The sequence below is a fragment of the Rhinoraja longicauda genome, chromosome 7 (assembly GCF_053455715.1).
Source record: "Rhinoraja longicauda isolate Sanriku21f chromosome 7, sRhiLon1.1, whole genome shotgun sequence".
NCBI classification, from domain to species: Eukaryota; Metazoa; Chordata; class Chondrichthyes; order Rajiformes; family Arhynchobatidae; genus Rhinoraja; species Rhinoraja longicauda.
The window spans coordinates 44715732-44732175 of record NC_135959.1 but is presented as its reverse complement, the minus strand read 5'-3'; the positions used below and the strand labels follow the sequence as shown (position 1 = coordinate 44732175).

The 16444-nt window shown below is 40.4% G+C and overlaps 1 protein-coding gene across 4 annotated transcripts in view; it reads right to left on the bottom strand.

Annotated features, from left to right (window-relative positions):
• LOC144595538 (mitochondrial intermediate peptidase-like) overlaps positions 1-16444 on the bottom strand; it is a 71047-nt gene that overhangs the window by 34847 nt on the left and 19756 nt on the right. For all 4 annotated transcript variants that reach the window (XM_078403067.1, XM_078403068.1, XM_078403069.1 and 1 more), the window contains 6 exons: positions 14622-14775; positions 10637-10714; positions 8630-8834; positions 6922-7031; positions 4791-4865; positions 3226-3345 (listed from right to left, as the gene is read on the bottom strand). In XM_078403067.1, the coding sequence (XP_078259193.1) occupies positions 3226-3345; positions 4791-4865; positions 6922-7031; positions 8630-8834; positions 10637-10714; positions 14622-14775 (742 nt within the window). The remainder of the gene's footprint in view (positions 1-3225; positions 3346-4790; positions 4866-6921; positions 7032-8629; positions 8835-10636; positions 10715-14621; positions 14776-16444) is intronic.

The window sequence follows — 16444 nt, the reverse complement described above, 5'->3', positions numbered from 1 at the left end:
CCTCCAGCAGCTGGAAAGGATGTTTCCACTGGTGGGAGAGTCTAGGACCAGAGGTCAAAGCCTCAGAATTAAAGGGTGCTCTTTTAAAAAGGAGGTAAAGAGGAACTTCTTTAGTCAGAGGGTAGTTAATCTGTGGAACTCATTCACACTCCACAGAGGGCGGTGGAGGCCAAGTCAGTGGATATTTTTATGGCAGAGATAGACAAATTCTTGATTAGAACGGGCATCAAAGGTAATGGGCAGATGGCAGGAAAATGGGATTAGAAGGCAGAGATCAGCCATGATTGAATGGCAGAGTAGACCCACAGGGCCAAATGGCCTAATTCTACTCCTATAACTTGTGAACTTCGTTTTTTGCTTAAGATTCCAGCATCTGCGGTCCCTTAAGTCCCCATTTCCAGCAATGTGAATGAACTAACTTGCAGAATAATTATTTAAAGGGTGAAAAATGCAGAGAAGCCCATTTATCCTGGTATTTGTGCTCGAGCAGCAGCACCTGCTGGACAGATGTGCAACTAATGGAAAGTGAAGTCTTAAACCTCTGTAATCTCAGTTTTGGATGTGCTTATAACTACTTTATCAGTTTGATGGCAGTGTTGTCTACTTCACACTTAATACCGAGTACTAGAATACACACGCCATTGGTAGTGTTTACAAGTGTCCTCAGCACAAAGTCTTAAGTGGACAAATCCTATTCAGCCTCCCCTTGAAGTCTCCCCCCATCTAATTAGTGTTGCACTTTCTCGTAACAACAAACAGCAGCCAAAAAGTCGTGAAAATAATACAATGAGCCCTACCAATATCCTAACTGCAGTTAATTGTAATCTCTTTAAATATTGAAATCCTGACATGAATAAAGTAAAGAGAATACTCCAAGATAGGCGAGTAAAAATACCCCTAAAATACCTCAATCATTAGAAAAAGGCATATATTGAGGAAGAATCTACTTTGTGCACCAAGTCAATGCTGACCATTGATCACCCGTTCACACTAGTTCTATGTTATCCCACCTATACAGACACCCTCTACACATTGGGGGCATTTTACACACTAGGGGCAACTTACAGAGACCAACTAAACCACCAACACACACGTCTTTGGCATATGGGAGGAAACGCAGAGGAAACCCGAGCAGTTACAAGGAGAACATGCACACTCCACACAGACAGCAGCTGAGGTCAGGATCGAACCTGGGTCCCTGGTGTTGTGAGGCAGCAGCTCCACCAGCTGTAGCAGTTTCATTGTCATTGTGAGGTAAGAACAGCTGTTAGTAACGAGTATAACATGCTATGTGGTGCACACTTTGGAACTAATGGCTGAAGGGAACTGCAGAGTGAACCACTCACTAATAGCATTATATGGTCAGCCGTATAATGGTGCATTAACCCGACCTTCCCACCTGCAGACGGTCCCACCAAAGGCAAATATTTGCTGGAAGTCAAATGGCAGCATGTCTAATCCCCAGTCTGCGCAATGGACTCTCTGCCCAGGAGCAGGGCTCAGGCACGTAGAGCCAAAGGGCACATTGCATTTGATCTCTCAACCTTACATCAGCCATGAACGTATTTGTTAACCTCGATGGGAAAGAATGTAAGTGCAAGCTTAAAACGAAAAAATGATTGTGATGCTTTTATTTATATTAGTTAAATGCACTTTGAACTAGATAGATTAATGCTTGACATTTAAAAAAAATGCTTTTCATTGTTTGAATCTATTTCAACTGTTTCCAAAAGCCTTCAATAATCAGATATTTTAGCAATTATAAAAGCCTTTGCTGGGGGCCATCACAAGCAGCAGTTGCATCAGGTACAATCCTAGCTTGACTCAAACTGCCTACTTTAATTGGGCATGTGCTCAAGCTTATTTATCATTCTTACAGGGATCAGATCTGCAACTGCCTCAAGCTCTTAGTTTCACAGTCATCCTCAGAAACTTTAACATTTGGAATTCCCCTCTCCCCACCCTAAAATTATGAGTTAACATACTTACTCTTCCATCATATTTATATTCTGTACCATTCAATATACTTTCATTTTCATCCTTGTAAAGGGTTACATAAAATATTTATAAGATGTGATTGATTTCATAAGACTTATAAAGGGTTTGAAGAAGGGACTCAACTCGAAATGTCACCCATCTTTTTTTCCCAGAGATGCTGCCTGACCCACTGAGTTACTCCTGCACTTTGTGTCTATAGACTTGTAAGACAGTATTTATCGCCCAGCCCATCCCCTCAGGACATTGATGCAATTAAAGACACAAAGCTCTTGAGTACCTCAGCGGGACAGGCAGCATCTGTGGAGAACCTGGATTGGTGACATTTCGGGTCAAGGCCCTTCTGAAGTCTGAAGAAGGGTCTTGACATGAAATGTCACCTATCCATGTTCTCCACAGATGCCAACTGAAGTGCCGAGTTACTCCAGTACTTTATGGCTGTTTTTTTGTAACCATCAATTTCTACATTGATGCAACCATATAATTTACTTCAGGGTAGAGATGCAGCTCAATTCACTGAAGCAGCAGAGTGACGTAGCTAGTAGAGATGCTGCTTCACAGCACCAGTGACCCAAGTTCAATTCTGACCTCAGAGTCTGCACTTTCACCATCACCACATGGATATTTTCCTCCCATATTCCCAAAGACGTGCGGGTTTCTATATTAGTTGGGTGGAAAGCACTCGGTTCAAAGCAATATTTTTGTTTTTTACCCGTTCACCTCAACTTTGTACCCTGAATTTTAAAGAACAAATATTCAGACAAGTATTCTATTCCATTTCCCATATCACTACTCAACCACAAAGACAACAAAGATGTGTCTTTGCCCTCTCATTTTGCCAAAACACTTTGTTATTTTAAGGACAAGTAAAATTTACCCTTTTGAAAAAGTATCCATCTACAAAGAAAATAGCAGTCGGCAGGCTTTACTTTTCAAATACAATCTATACAAAAGTTCATAAGTCATTGGAGCCAAATTAGGCCATTCAGCCCATTGAGTCTACTCCGCCATTCAATCACGGTAGATCTATCTTTCCCTCTCAACATTCTTCTGCCCTCTCCCCATAACCCCTGACACACTCACTAATCAAGTACCTGTCAATCTCCACTTTAAAAATACCCAATGACTTGGCCTCCACAGTCGTCTGTGGCAATGAATTCTCTATAAACATTATATATTTATCCCAAACTCGGCATATTGGTTCTGAATTGTAGATAATTCAATATTTACCGTGTTTTGTACATAAGGCAGTCCATAAAATTTCTCCTGGGTTTCCTTTAATATTTCAGTTGTAGATTTTGGTAGAGGATATTGCCCATGATAGATCTGATCCAGGACTGAATAAAAGATCTATTTTAAAAGAAAATATATTATTGTTGCAAAAAAGGCCAACTTCATTCAAAGCTTATTTGATCAGAAACATTCAATTATTAAAGGTACTTCAGCATTTGCAACACGCTTTGAAGGTTTTCTGAAGCATTTCGGGGATATTGCCTCTTTTGTGGATGCTTTGAGTCCACAACATAAGCAATTGTTATCCAAAGCTATCCAAGTTATGTGCAAATACGAAACAATAAATTGGACAATATATTCAGTGGCTACAGAGCCTTTTGTGGCAGAGAATTCTACAATTAACCATCTTCTTACAATAATATAGCAGGGCAGGTTAAGAAAGGGGTCGATAACAAAAAAAAATCATGTGGTATAAATATTAACAGAATTTTTCAAAGCGATCCCAGGGATGTAGGAATTTGGTTACAAGTCATAGAGTTATATAGTGTGGAAACAGGCCCTTCGGCCCAACTTGTCCATGCCGACCAACATGCCCCATCCACACTAGTGCCACTTGCCTGTGCTTGGCCCAAATCCCTCTAAACCCATCCTATCCATGTACCTGTCCAAATGTCTCTTAGACGTTATGATAGGACCTGCAATTCTCATCCAAACAAGGGTTCTTATCCAAGCAAGGAATGATTGAAGAAGCTAGGATTGTTCACCAGGGAACAACGGAGATTATGGGGGAATGTGACAAAATCAGAAAGGGTATCAATGTTAGATAGAGAAAAGATATTTCCTTTGACTGAGGGATCAAGAGGTAAATGATGTGGCAAAACAACTAAAAGTGTCGTGAGACTTTTTTTTTGAAAATTCTTAAACGCAACAAATATTTAGGGTTTGGAATGTACAATTTTGCCGGCAAGAGAAGTTGGATAAGTATCTATAATGAAAGCAGGACCAGTTGGATTGCTCTTACATAGAGGTGTCATTAATCTGAGAGACCAAATGGCCTCTTTGGGCACCACAAGCAGTCTGATTTATTTATCACAGAGGATTAAAACCAGCCCATATAGAGGTCTCATTATGTGTAAGAAGGAACTGCAGATGCTGGTTTATACCAGAGAGACATAAAAACACAGGTGTAACTCAGCGGGTCAGGCAGCATCTCTGGAGAAAAATAGGTGACATTTCGGGTTGGGACCCTTCTTCAGACCCTGAAGTCTGAAGAAGGGTTCCGACCTGAAACATCTACTATTCTTTTTCTCCAGAGATGCTGCCTGACCCGTTGAGGGTTACTCAAGCACTCCAAGTAACTCCAGCACTTTGTGTCTATCTTCAGAGGACTCATTAGTTCTGCAGTCTTCATACACAATGCCTTTCTTTCTGACTTGGATGACCTAACAAATTTAACTCTGCAGGTGGAATTATAGCTGATTTTATATAGATAGTCAAATATTTGCATTTAATCGTCACAGTTCATGCTGGAAACCTTTGACAATAACTGTATATTTACCTACCTGAAGTTGAAGGTCTGCAGCAGCACAAACTTTCTTGGAGTCACAGAGCCGTGATACCATATTCTGAGGTAATGGCTGAAAAAGGATTTCAAAAGTGTACATTTTGTGTGCTTTTTCTTTCTTTTGAATGTATTGTGCAATGTGATCAGCAAGCCTGAAACTTCTTTTAGTTGGCTTTTTTTTAGTTAACATCTAATTACAAAAGTATAGACAATCATGTAAATGCTTTCAATGGTGTGAAGGTCTGTACGCATGATGGACCGGGCCGAGTCATAGTTAGAACATGGAACCAGGCCCTTCAGCAATACTTGCCCATACCAATCAAGAGATCCCGTCTACAATATTCCCACCTGCCCATGTTTGGTCCATATCCCTCTCAACCTTTCCTATCCATGCACCTACCAAATGCCCTTTAAATGTTGTTATAGGTCCTGCCTCCTCTGGCAGCTCGTTCTGTATACCCACCACCCTCTGTGTGACAATGTTGCCCTTAGGTTCCAATTAAATATTTTCCTTCTCACCGTAGACCTATGTCCGCCAATTTTCGATTCCCCTACTCTGGGTAATCATTCCCAGATTTATTCCCTCATGATTTTATACATTTCTCTATAAGATCATCCCTCATCCTCTTGTACTCCAAGAAATAAAGTCCTAACCTGCCCAACCTTTCCCTCCAGCTCGGGTCCTCGAGTTCTGGCAACATCGTCGTAAATTAGAGACCACCAAACTCTGCAGCTTCTTGCGTTCCCATGCGTTAGAACAGACTTGCCAAACCATGATACAGCAAGTCAAGTTATTTTCTGCAGTTCATCTGTAGAAGTTTGTTGGAGTGACATGCTGAATTTCTTTAAAGTTTAGAGAGGCTGCTACCTTGCTCCACCGCTGATCCACTAATGAAAACTAGCATATGGGCTCCCAAATTCCCCTCTCTGAAGTCAATTAGTTCCTTCATTTTGTTGATGTTGAGAGAGGTTTTGTTGTGGCACCACCAGATATTGGGTATTTTTAAAGATATTGATAGGTTCTTGATTAGAAAGAGCGCCAAAGGTTACAGGGAGAAGGCAGCCGAATGATTGAATGGCGGAGCAGACTTGATGGGCCGAATGGCCTAATTCTACTCCTATGTCTTATGGTCATATGTGAGAATGAATTCCACAGATTCACCACCCTCTGGCTAAAGAAATACCTCCTAATTTCCATTCTCAAGGTACGTCTTTTATTCTGAGGCCGTGCCCCCTCTGGTCCTGGACTCTTTCATGACTGGAAACATCCTCACCACATCCACTATCTTGGCCTTTCATTATTCAAAAGATTTCAATGAGTTTTAGCTCTTTTATCGAAACAAAAATAGCCACGCAGGTGGCTATTCGCCAGACAAGGTTTGCTCTCCACTTTGCCCTCTGTGAAAGTCCACTAAGGCATTCCTGGTTAGTAGCGCATCACCTGAAGTCAACTCAACATTCAAGTCATCAGTCACTTCACAGCTGCCGAGGATAAGCTTTGTTGTTCCTCTGCAATGGCCTACAGTTGGTCAGGAATCACACTTGCCAAACCACAGTAAACCCTCGTTATAACGGACCACAGGGTGGAGGGGGAAATGGTGTCAGTTATTGTTGTTTGTCCACTACAACCAAGCAAGGCATTCGCTCCAACCACCTAGCGGTCATCCCGTGAAACGAGCCGTTTTCAAATACAATGTTTTTAAACGCTAAAAAAAGTATTTTCTGTTACTGTTGAAAATACTGAAGGGTGTTTGATGCATTGTTTAACTGAGTTCAGTGCCGATAGAAGTGATTGCTTGTCAATTTCAATGCCTTGCCAATTTCAATGCCTTGCCAATTTCAATGCCCTGTCGCGGCAGTGTAACTAGCAGCCTGTGTTCTTAGAGACAAACCAAAATCAAACCATAACCAAAATCCATCTTAAATAGGTCTGTAATAACCAAGGGTTTACTGTACCCACATGGAAACTGTTCACATGAATTTCTTAATTTTAATAAAAAGGTTGTGGCAGCAATAATGTAATTCCATTGACAATGCGATTTCTTATTTTATTAATACTGTGTTTTTGTTATTCTGTAAGGAATACTAATGAATATATGGATATGTGGTTACATATTCAATTTCCATACCTCTCCTGTCTTATAATGTCGTGCAAACTGTCTCACCACTCGATAGTCACTGGCAAAATATTCCATTAAAATCGAAGGAACTTCTGCAAAATCAGTAGGACATCTTGTACCTGGGAGTGGGGGGGAAAAAATCCACAGTAAATATAAATTAAGCACCAAACCAAAGGACTAGTCAGATGAAATTGAAAAGGGAAAATGTTGGAAATACTCAGCAAGTCAAAACCACATTCTGTAAAAATGAAATTAATGTTTCACTAGACCACACGCAAGAGATGGTTAGAAAATGTAACTATAATGAAACCTGCAAACATAAACAATGCTAGTGTAAGCAGCAGACAAGGAACTTCTGCTAATAAAATTATTACAGGATTGGACACGCTGCATATAAAATTATTAAGGGGTTGGACACGCTAGATGCAGGAAACATGTTCCCGATGTTGCGGAAGTCCAGAACCAGGGGCCACAGTTTAAGAATAAGGGGTAGGCCATTTAGAACTGATTTGAGGAAAAACTTTTTCACCCAGAGTTGTGAATTTGTGGCATTCTCTGCCTCAGAAGGCAGTGGAGGCCAATTCACTGCAGATAGAGCTCTTAGGGGTAGCGGAATCAAGGGGTATGGGGAGGAGGCAGGAACGGGGTACTGACTGCGGATGATCAGCCATGATCACATTGAATGGCGATGCTGGCCTACTGCTGCACCTATTTTCTATGTATCTATGTAACCAGCTAGTTGCCTATGCTCAGCAGTCACCTGCCATTAGAACTCACTGTTTCTTGCAGCACGCTGACAGGCAGTCTTCCACTAGGACCAGCCAGATCCCAGCTAATCAGTGAAGGCATTTATTATAGAGGTTCCCCCAACACAGAATGATTTTGACAGTTATTAAAACAATATCCACAATTTGTTAAAATTATCAAAATGCTATAATTAAAATTATAAGGTTATTGAAATTAAACAACTAAGAAAATTAAGTTCATTTAAAGTAAATCAATTGCCATTTCTTCCAATTAAAATCAATGAGTACACCTCTTGCCTCACACCACTGAAAAACTGGGTTAAATCCTGACTTCGAGTGCTGCCTGTGTGGAGTTTGCGTGTACTTCCCGAGACCTTCCTCCAGGTGTTCCGGTTTCCCCCCACATCCCAAAGATGTGTGGGTTTGTAGGTTAATTGGCCTCTGTAAAATGCGCCCCTAATGTGCAAGGAGTGGATGAGGAAGTGGGATAACATAGAATTACTGTAAACTGGTGATTGATAGTCGACGTGGAGTCGGTAGGCCGAAGGGGTCCGTTTCCTTGCTGTACCTCTAAACTAAACATAATTTAAACTAAACTATACTTCGCAGGCAGAATTTTCCAGTCTAAGATTTGGAACATCTGCTGGAACACGACAGGAGCATTCCAGGTGGCTCACGCTCCTCAAACAGCTGAGCAGTGAGCTGGACTGCGGTTCAGGAATATGCAATCTGCTGCCGATAAAACAGGTGAAAGCCAAACACATCTTCCATCTTTTAAAGAAGATCCAGCCCATTGACAAAGGTAGTGGGACCCCAATTATGAAAAATTCCATTGCATGTACTCCATAACAGGGCTATTGGAAGGCATCTACTTAAGCTATAAACTGTAAAAACAAGGAACTGCACTTTAGATGAGAAATTCAGCACAATTTATGATGATATAACTAGTATCCTGAATGGAAATGACCTACCAGTGACATGTTGATATCTAGTGCGGCCCAGCATTGAATGCATGGCATGGCCCATTTCGTGGAAGAGATTCTCCATCATGCCAGGGGTTAGGAGTGTTGGGGAGGAGCTTGTTGGATGAGGCAGACTAAGCATCAGTACGACGATAGGAAGTTGATACTCCCCGTTCTCCATTAATCGACCTCCCCGAATTGTAAAGTGGCAGTCCTTAAACAAACATACAATAATGCTGTTAATTTTTCTGCGATACCTCCGGTATCACAAAATTCTCAGGCAAGAAAATACATGAGCTACATGCCAGTTCATAACGTTCTCACGATAATAAGAACACTAATATGTGCATGCACTTTAAGTGTAGAGGTAAAATTTGAGGGACATGGAATGTACACAACGAGGCAACAACATGTGTTTTTTCTTGTGTTACTCAAAATATGGAAAAGGTTTGATTTATCTTGAAGTTAGTTAAGCAGTTAATTTAGGGTTGCTATAGAATCAAGGGTAATGACAGAGTTGAAACAGTATTCTGCCACGCTGTGTCAAATGTTAGATTTAGGTGACAATAACCAAAATACAAACCAAAAAAAAGTAGTAAGTAAACAACTGCAATTGTTGGAAATCTGAAATAAAAACAGAAAACATTAAAATGAGCAGGTCAGGCCGCATCTGTGGAGAAACAGATTTTATGTGAAAAGCAAAAAACATGCAGAGGGTAGAATATCTGTGCTTATCTACCCTCTACAAATGAAACCTGACCTGCTAGAAAATGTTGTCGTTTTTTTATGCAAACTTTGACAAGTGGTAAAAGTAGATGTTGGAAGAAGTGTGATTTGTAGTACCGACATCTAGATACAACTAGTTATATTATTAGTGCCTTTTAAAAATTAGATTATATGCTGCCTTTTTTCCTTTACACAACTTCAAACAGGTTACCTGAGTGGTGTGATTATTCATCTCCAAGAAAACAACTTTTTAAAAACAATACGATGCTCTAACATTCATAATTAATTTTACCTGGGCTTATTCAAAGTAAAAATCATTAAACAATTAATTGTCACTGGAATTCGTATCCAAATATTTGATTGGTCGTGTTCACAAAGGCTCACTTGCGTAATTTAAGATTATGCCATAGATTCACAGAGTCATACAACAGGGAAACAGGCCCGTCTGTCTAACTTGCCCACAGCAACCAAGTTGCCCTATCTACACTCGTCCCACCTTCCTGCGTTTGGCCCATATCCCTCTAAACTGGGCCTGGGCAGAAAGAGTAGCACAAAGGTAAAGTTGCTGCTTTACAGAGCCAAAGACCCTGGTTCGATCCTGACTACGGGTGCTGTCCGTAGGGAGTTTGTATGGTCTCCCTGTGGTTGCTTGGGTTTTCTCTAGGTGCTCCAGTTTCCTCCCACATTCCAAAAACATGCAGGATAACAGGTTAATTGGCTTCGATAAGTTGTAAAATTGTCCCTCGTGTTTGTAGGTTAGCGTACGGGGTGATCGCTGGTCGGCATGGCCTCCGTGGGCCAGAGGGGTTGTTTCCGCTCTGTATCTCCAAACTAAACCAATATCTTAACTTCACCTACATGCCAAGATTCTATAACTCTTATTGTCATCACTTAACAGTCTGCCAAACCTTGTTTAGAAACTTTTTAATAACCACCAGTCAACAGTCACGTGGGGGATAGTGTTTACGTTTTTCACTCTCATTTGCTTGAATAAAGTATTCTCAGCACAAAAGGTTCGAATTTCCAACATTTTATCTCTTTTACTCTTGGAGTGAATGGAATAAACACATTTAATGCAAGAAACAAATTACAGCAAAGAATGGAGAGATCAGAGATGGCAGGTGCTGTAGTCTGGAGCAAACAACAAACTGCTGTAAGTGCTCCTCAGGCAGCATCTGTGGATCTTAACCCAAAATGTCAACCATCCCTCGGCCTCTCCACAGATTCTGCTTGACTTGCTGAGTTTCTTAGCTCATTTTCAAATAGCAAAGAGCATTAGTAAGAACATACCTGATAGGGTTTGTCAGGTCTGTGGAAGAAATCACAGTAAATGTATCCCACAAGTCCATCAGTTTCATCAAGCACTGCCTGGAGAAGGAACATCAGAATGACTTACTTCAAAGTACAAACTTTCAGCAGACAGCAACATCTCGAACTGCCAATGAGATATTATTGCCAGGTGACAACATAACTAGGGACCAATTACCAATTTAGATGCAGTTTTCCTACATGACAATTAGGCCAATCTTTGAAGTCAAACAGTATGAATGAATACTGACACAAGGAACTGCAGTTGTTGGTTTACAAAAAAAAGATAGAGTTCTAGAGTATCTCAGTAAACCAGGCAACATCTCTGAAGGACATGGATGGGTCGTTGGGGAGAGTCTAGACCCTAAATGACACCTGTCCATGTTCTTCAAAGATGCCGCCTGATGTGCTGAGTTACTCCAACATTTCGGTTTAAAAAAAAATATGAATGAATACTTCAAGTTAATCTCCTCTTTCTCTCCCTCCCCTTCAAGGACAAACGCCGATACAAATAAAAAAGTATAAATATAAATATATAGGGATATCAAAATTGAAGCAATTTAAAAACGAATCCTTAAGCATTAAATTTAGGCACACATTTATGTACAGTACGACATTACTTGTTAATTTTTTTGTGGAAATAATCAAAAACATTTAATAAAAAATAGAATAAGCAATTTAACAACTTGAATCATTTGCTATATCATTTTGTTCCACACTTCGAACAAACATTTTGAGAAAGGGAGAAATAAGGAACAGCAGATGCCTGTTTCCTAAGAAAGATACAAAATGCTGGAGTAAATCAGCTAGTTAGGCAACATATCTGGAGGACATCTGTGCACATTCTTTTCCTGATTCAGTTTCAGATAATTGCAAAGAGGATGGATGGAGATGGGAACAAGGGAATGGAGTCTGTGATGGGGACCAAAATTAGTGATTTGGCTTCACCAGTGCTTGATTAGAGGAAATTTCTGCTCATCATGTACCAGGTATCTTGATAATTTTATTGTCATTGGAGAGAAGATAAAGTAGGTGCTATTGAAAGACATTCAGTGCACTGGGATGATAAATGTAAGGACTGTGTTAATCCTTTCTGGCATGCAAGTTTGGGAAACCGAGTCATGGAAGGCAGTTCTTGGTTCTTGGTCCTCCAAAATATTCCAAATGGAATTTAAACTGGAGGTGGGAATTTAACTGGAGGAATTTAAACTTAGCTTTGAATATTTAATTAACATTGGAACCTCGCAATCAGAAGAGAGAATTTTCTTTTGTGCCCGTTTAGATGTTGTCAAGCTGGAAAGGGTGCAGAGGTTTAGACAATAGACAATAGGTGCAGGAGTAGGCCATTCGGCCCTTCGAGCCAGCACCGCCATTCAATGTGATCATGGCTGATCATTCTCAATCAGTACCCCGTTCCTGCCTTCTCTCCATACCCCCTGACTCCGCTACCCTCAAGAGCTCTATCCAGCTCTCTCTTGAATGTATTCAGAGAATTGGCCTCCACTGCCCTCTGAGGCAGAGAATTCCACGAGGATGTTGCCAGGACACAAGGGCCTGAGAGCTTAAGCAGTCCAGGATTCTAATCCTTGGAGTGCAGGAGGATGAGGGGTGATCTTATAGAGGTGTACAAAATCGTGAGGAGAATTGATCGTGGAGACGCACAGAATCTCTTGCCCAGAGTAGAGGAATCAGTTTAGTTTATTATCACGAGGTACAGTGAAAAGCTTTAGTTATGTGCTAACCATTCACAGTAAGACAATACCTGATTACAATCAATCCATTTATAGTGTATAGATACATGATAAGGGAATAACGTTTAGTGTAAGGTAAAGCCAGCAAAGTTTGATCAAGGATAGTCCGAGGGTCATCAAAGAGGTAGATAGTAGTTCAGCACTGCTCTCTGGTTGTGTTTGGATGATTCAATTGCTTGATAACAGCTGGGAAGAAACTGTCCCCGAATCTGGTAGTGTGCTTTTGCACACTTCTATACCTTTTGTCTGATGGGAGATGGGAGAGAAGAGGGAGTGGCCAGGGTGCGACACGTTCTTGTTTATGCATCTTGCCTTGCCATATAAATGGAATCAATAGAAGGGAGGTTGGTTTGTGTGTTGGCCTGGGCTGCATCTACAATTTGTTATAATTGATTGCAGTCCTGGATGGTGCTGTTCCCAAACCAAGCTGTGATGCATCCTGTTAAAATACTTTCTATAGTGCAGAGTAGAGGAATCAAGAAGCACGGGCCATAGGTTTAAGATGAGGGGGAAAGATTTAATAGGAACCCAAAGGGTAACTTTTTCCATACAGTGGCTGGTGGGTGTATGGAACATGCAGGTATTATTGCACCGTTTAAGAAACATTTAGACAGGTACATGGATAAGACAGGTTTAGAGGGATATTGGCCAAATGCAGGCAAGTGGGACTAATGTAGATGGGACATGTCGGTCGGTGTGGGCTAGCTATGCCAAAGGGCCTATTTCCTTGCTGTATGAGTCTATGACACTTGGTGTACTGGGATAAAAGGTAAAGACCGCGTTAATCCTTTCTGGCATATACTTTGGGAAACAGAGTCATTGCAGGCCATTCTTTAACTTTGAATGTTTAATTAACACTGGAACCATGCAATCAGAAGAGAGTTTTTCTTTGTATCAGGTCTACAGAGAAATAAAGAGAGCAAGTGAAGGATAGAATGGTCAGCCAAATCAAATGTGGTGAGGATGGATAGATTACCTTGGCCACCATGACACAAAACATAATTAGTGACTTTGATAACACCCAAATTGATAACAACCTGACTAGCAGAGTTCAAACGAGTAATTTCTGAAGGACTGGTTATGAATTTGGGAGGTTATAGTAGATTCAAGGATTTGACACCGGGATTGAGATGGGACAATAACGCGCAAGGATAGAATCAAGGTTGATTTTACTTTTTTTTTTTAAAAAGGGAACAATACCAGTGCTCATTAACTAATGGTTTACATTTACATGATGCCTTTCAGAGTGTCTCAAGGTGCTTTCCTGCCAATTAAGTGTTTTTGAAGAATAGTCACTGATATATTGAAGGAAACATGCCAGATTCATTTTTGTATACCACACTGATGGAGGACATTTCATCTCGTGAAATCTATGATGGCATTCCTACTCCTGCACTAATTTCCATCCTAATCTATTCTCCCCAAATTTCCATCAACTCCCCTCAGATACCATGAATTTGGGGCAATTCAATTAACCTACTGCCAGCAGGTCTTTGGGATGTGGTAGGAAACTAGAGCAACTAGTGGTAACCCAGTGGTCTTAGGAAGAATATGCAAACTCCACACAGCCAGAAGTAAAAATCAAACCCAGTTTACTGCAGCTACAAGACAGCTGCTCTCCCGACTGCACCACTTGCCATCTCTCAACTAAACAATATAATAACAACCAGGAAAACTGTCTTGGTTGTATTGATTAGGGAATAAATCTTGGTCAAGACATTGAATGACTACCACAATGATCTTGGAAAAGTAACATAGGTCTTTTTGCTTCCCTTTGGTAACAGATCCCAGTTTAATGTCTCTTCCAAAAGGTGTACTTTCATACAACAGTGATAGGCCAGCATAAATGTTTGAGCTGAAGTAGTCAGTGGGACCCGAGCCTGCTCCAATGGGGCCCAAAAAGTAACACAAAGGAAAGTTTGATACTTAGCAAATTTGCGGGAATGGGATCAGGAGTGTAAAAATAGATCTCAAGCTGGATGAATTGACTGAGGGAACAAGGGCTATACGGTTTATAAATTTTAACAAGAATATTGAAAATAAATGCCTTGGCACAATCCATTCCACATTTCTGTGAATAAATATATAGGCGTGTACAAATATCTGTAGCTGAACCTAACCAATATTTTATGATCTTTACAATGAATGAAATTTCAAAAACTTGGATCGAAGCAACCAAGTGCACAAATATTATCGGTAGCTGAACCATAACTCACCAGCTTTCGGACATCTTCAGACCAGACTTCACCTTTTTTTGGTTGTTCTACACACAGCGAGACACCCAAGAGCTTTGTGAAAAGGAGATTTAATCCATCCATGCAGGCTCCCAAAGAAAAAAACGGGCTATAAAGACTAGGTTCTATGTTGAATCTGAAATGAGATCAATGGGGGCAACAGAAATTAATGATATATTTTAAAAGCAGAAATGCAAGTGATATTATAGTAGAAATAAATTAGATATTGATCTTTTTTGTGCCAAATATGACAAATAATTATACTTTGCATTTCAAAATATAAAGAGTATGCAAAATAAATCTATTTCTTAATTGTCTCATGTTCTATCACATCACTGCTAAACTGAATCTATTGCTGGCTACAGCAAAGGTCCTAAGGAATTCTTAAAAGTGAAGAATGGAAATGGTAAACTTGTAAGAATTTAATAGAACTTCTTTGTTAGTTTAGTTTATTATTATCACATGTACCAAAGTACAGTGAAAAGCTTTTTGTTGCATGCTACAACAAACATACATGATTACAATCAAACTGTCCAGTGTACAGATACAGGATAAATGGCACAACATTTAGCCCAAGATTAAGTCCGATTAAAGGTAGTTCAAAGTCTCCAATGAGGTAGATGGGAGGTCAGAGCTGCACTGTATCTGATGAGAGGAGGGTTCAGTTGCCTGATAACAGATGGGACGAAACTGTCCCTGAATCTGGAAGTGTGCATTTCCAAACTTCTGTACCTCTTGCCTGACACCATCCCTAATCTTTCAAAAATTCTCTCTTGGATAGATGCACCTGCACAATTAGGTTGGTTAAAAAAAACGAGGTACTAGTAATATATATAATAATATATATATTTTTTTTATGAACCTAGACTCCAGACAAGATTTCTTGCACAGTTCAGATCTTAAATTCTAAAGACAACTTGTAACTCACTAAACATTTTTGCAATGTAGATTCTTGTTCACTGTTGACTGTTGTCAGGCTCGGCTCCCACAATATACTTTAATTATGATTATTGAGAAGGAAATTATTCTGCTTATGCCTTCCAGAGAAATTAATTTGACGTTTTTTTTTAAATTACATCATCTAGGAGAGAAAACTGCTACACAAGTACACAAATATATATTTAGTATTTTGTACATAGTTATTCTGTATTATTAAAGGCAGATTATTATCTGAATGGTGTCAAGTTAGGAGGAGGGGGAGTTCAACGAGATCTGGGTGTCCTAGTGCATCAGTCAATGAAAGGAAGCATGCAGGTTCAGCAGGCAGTGAAGAAAGCCAATGGAATGTTGGCCTTCGTAACAAGAGGAGTTGAGTATAGGAGCAAAGAGGTCCTTCTACAGTTGTACCGGGCCCTGGTGAGACCGCACCTGGAGTACTGTGTGCAGTTTTGGTCTCCAAATTTGAGGAAGGATATTCTTGCTATGGAGGGCGTGCAGCGTAGGTTCACTAGATTAATTCCCGGAATGGCGGGACTGTCGTATGTTGAAAGGCTGGAGCGATTGGGCTTGTATACACTGGAATTTAGAAGGATGAGGGGGGATCTTATTGAAACATATAAGATAATTAGGGGATTGGACACATTAGAGGCAGATAACATGTTCCCAATGTTGGGGGAGTCCAGAACAAGGGGCCACAGTTTGAGAATAAGGGGTAGGCCATTTAGAACGGAGATGAGGAAGAACTTTTTCAGTCAGAGGGTGGTGAAGGTGTGGAATTCTCTGCCTCAGAAGGCAGTGGAGGCCAGTTCGTTGGATGCTTTCAAGAGAGAGCTGGATAGAGCTCTTAAGGATAGCGGAGTGAGGGG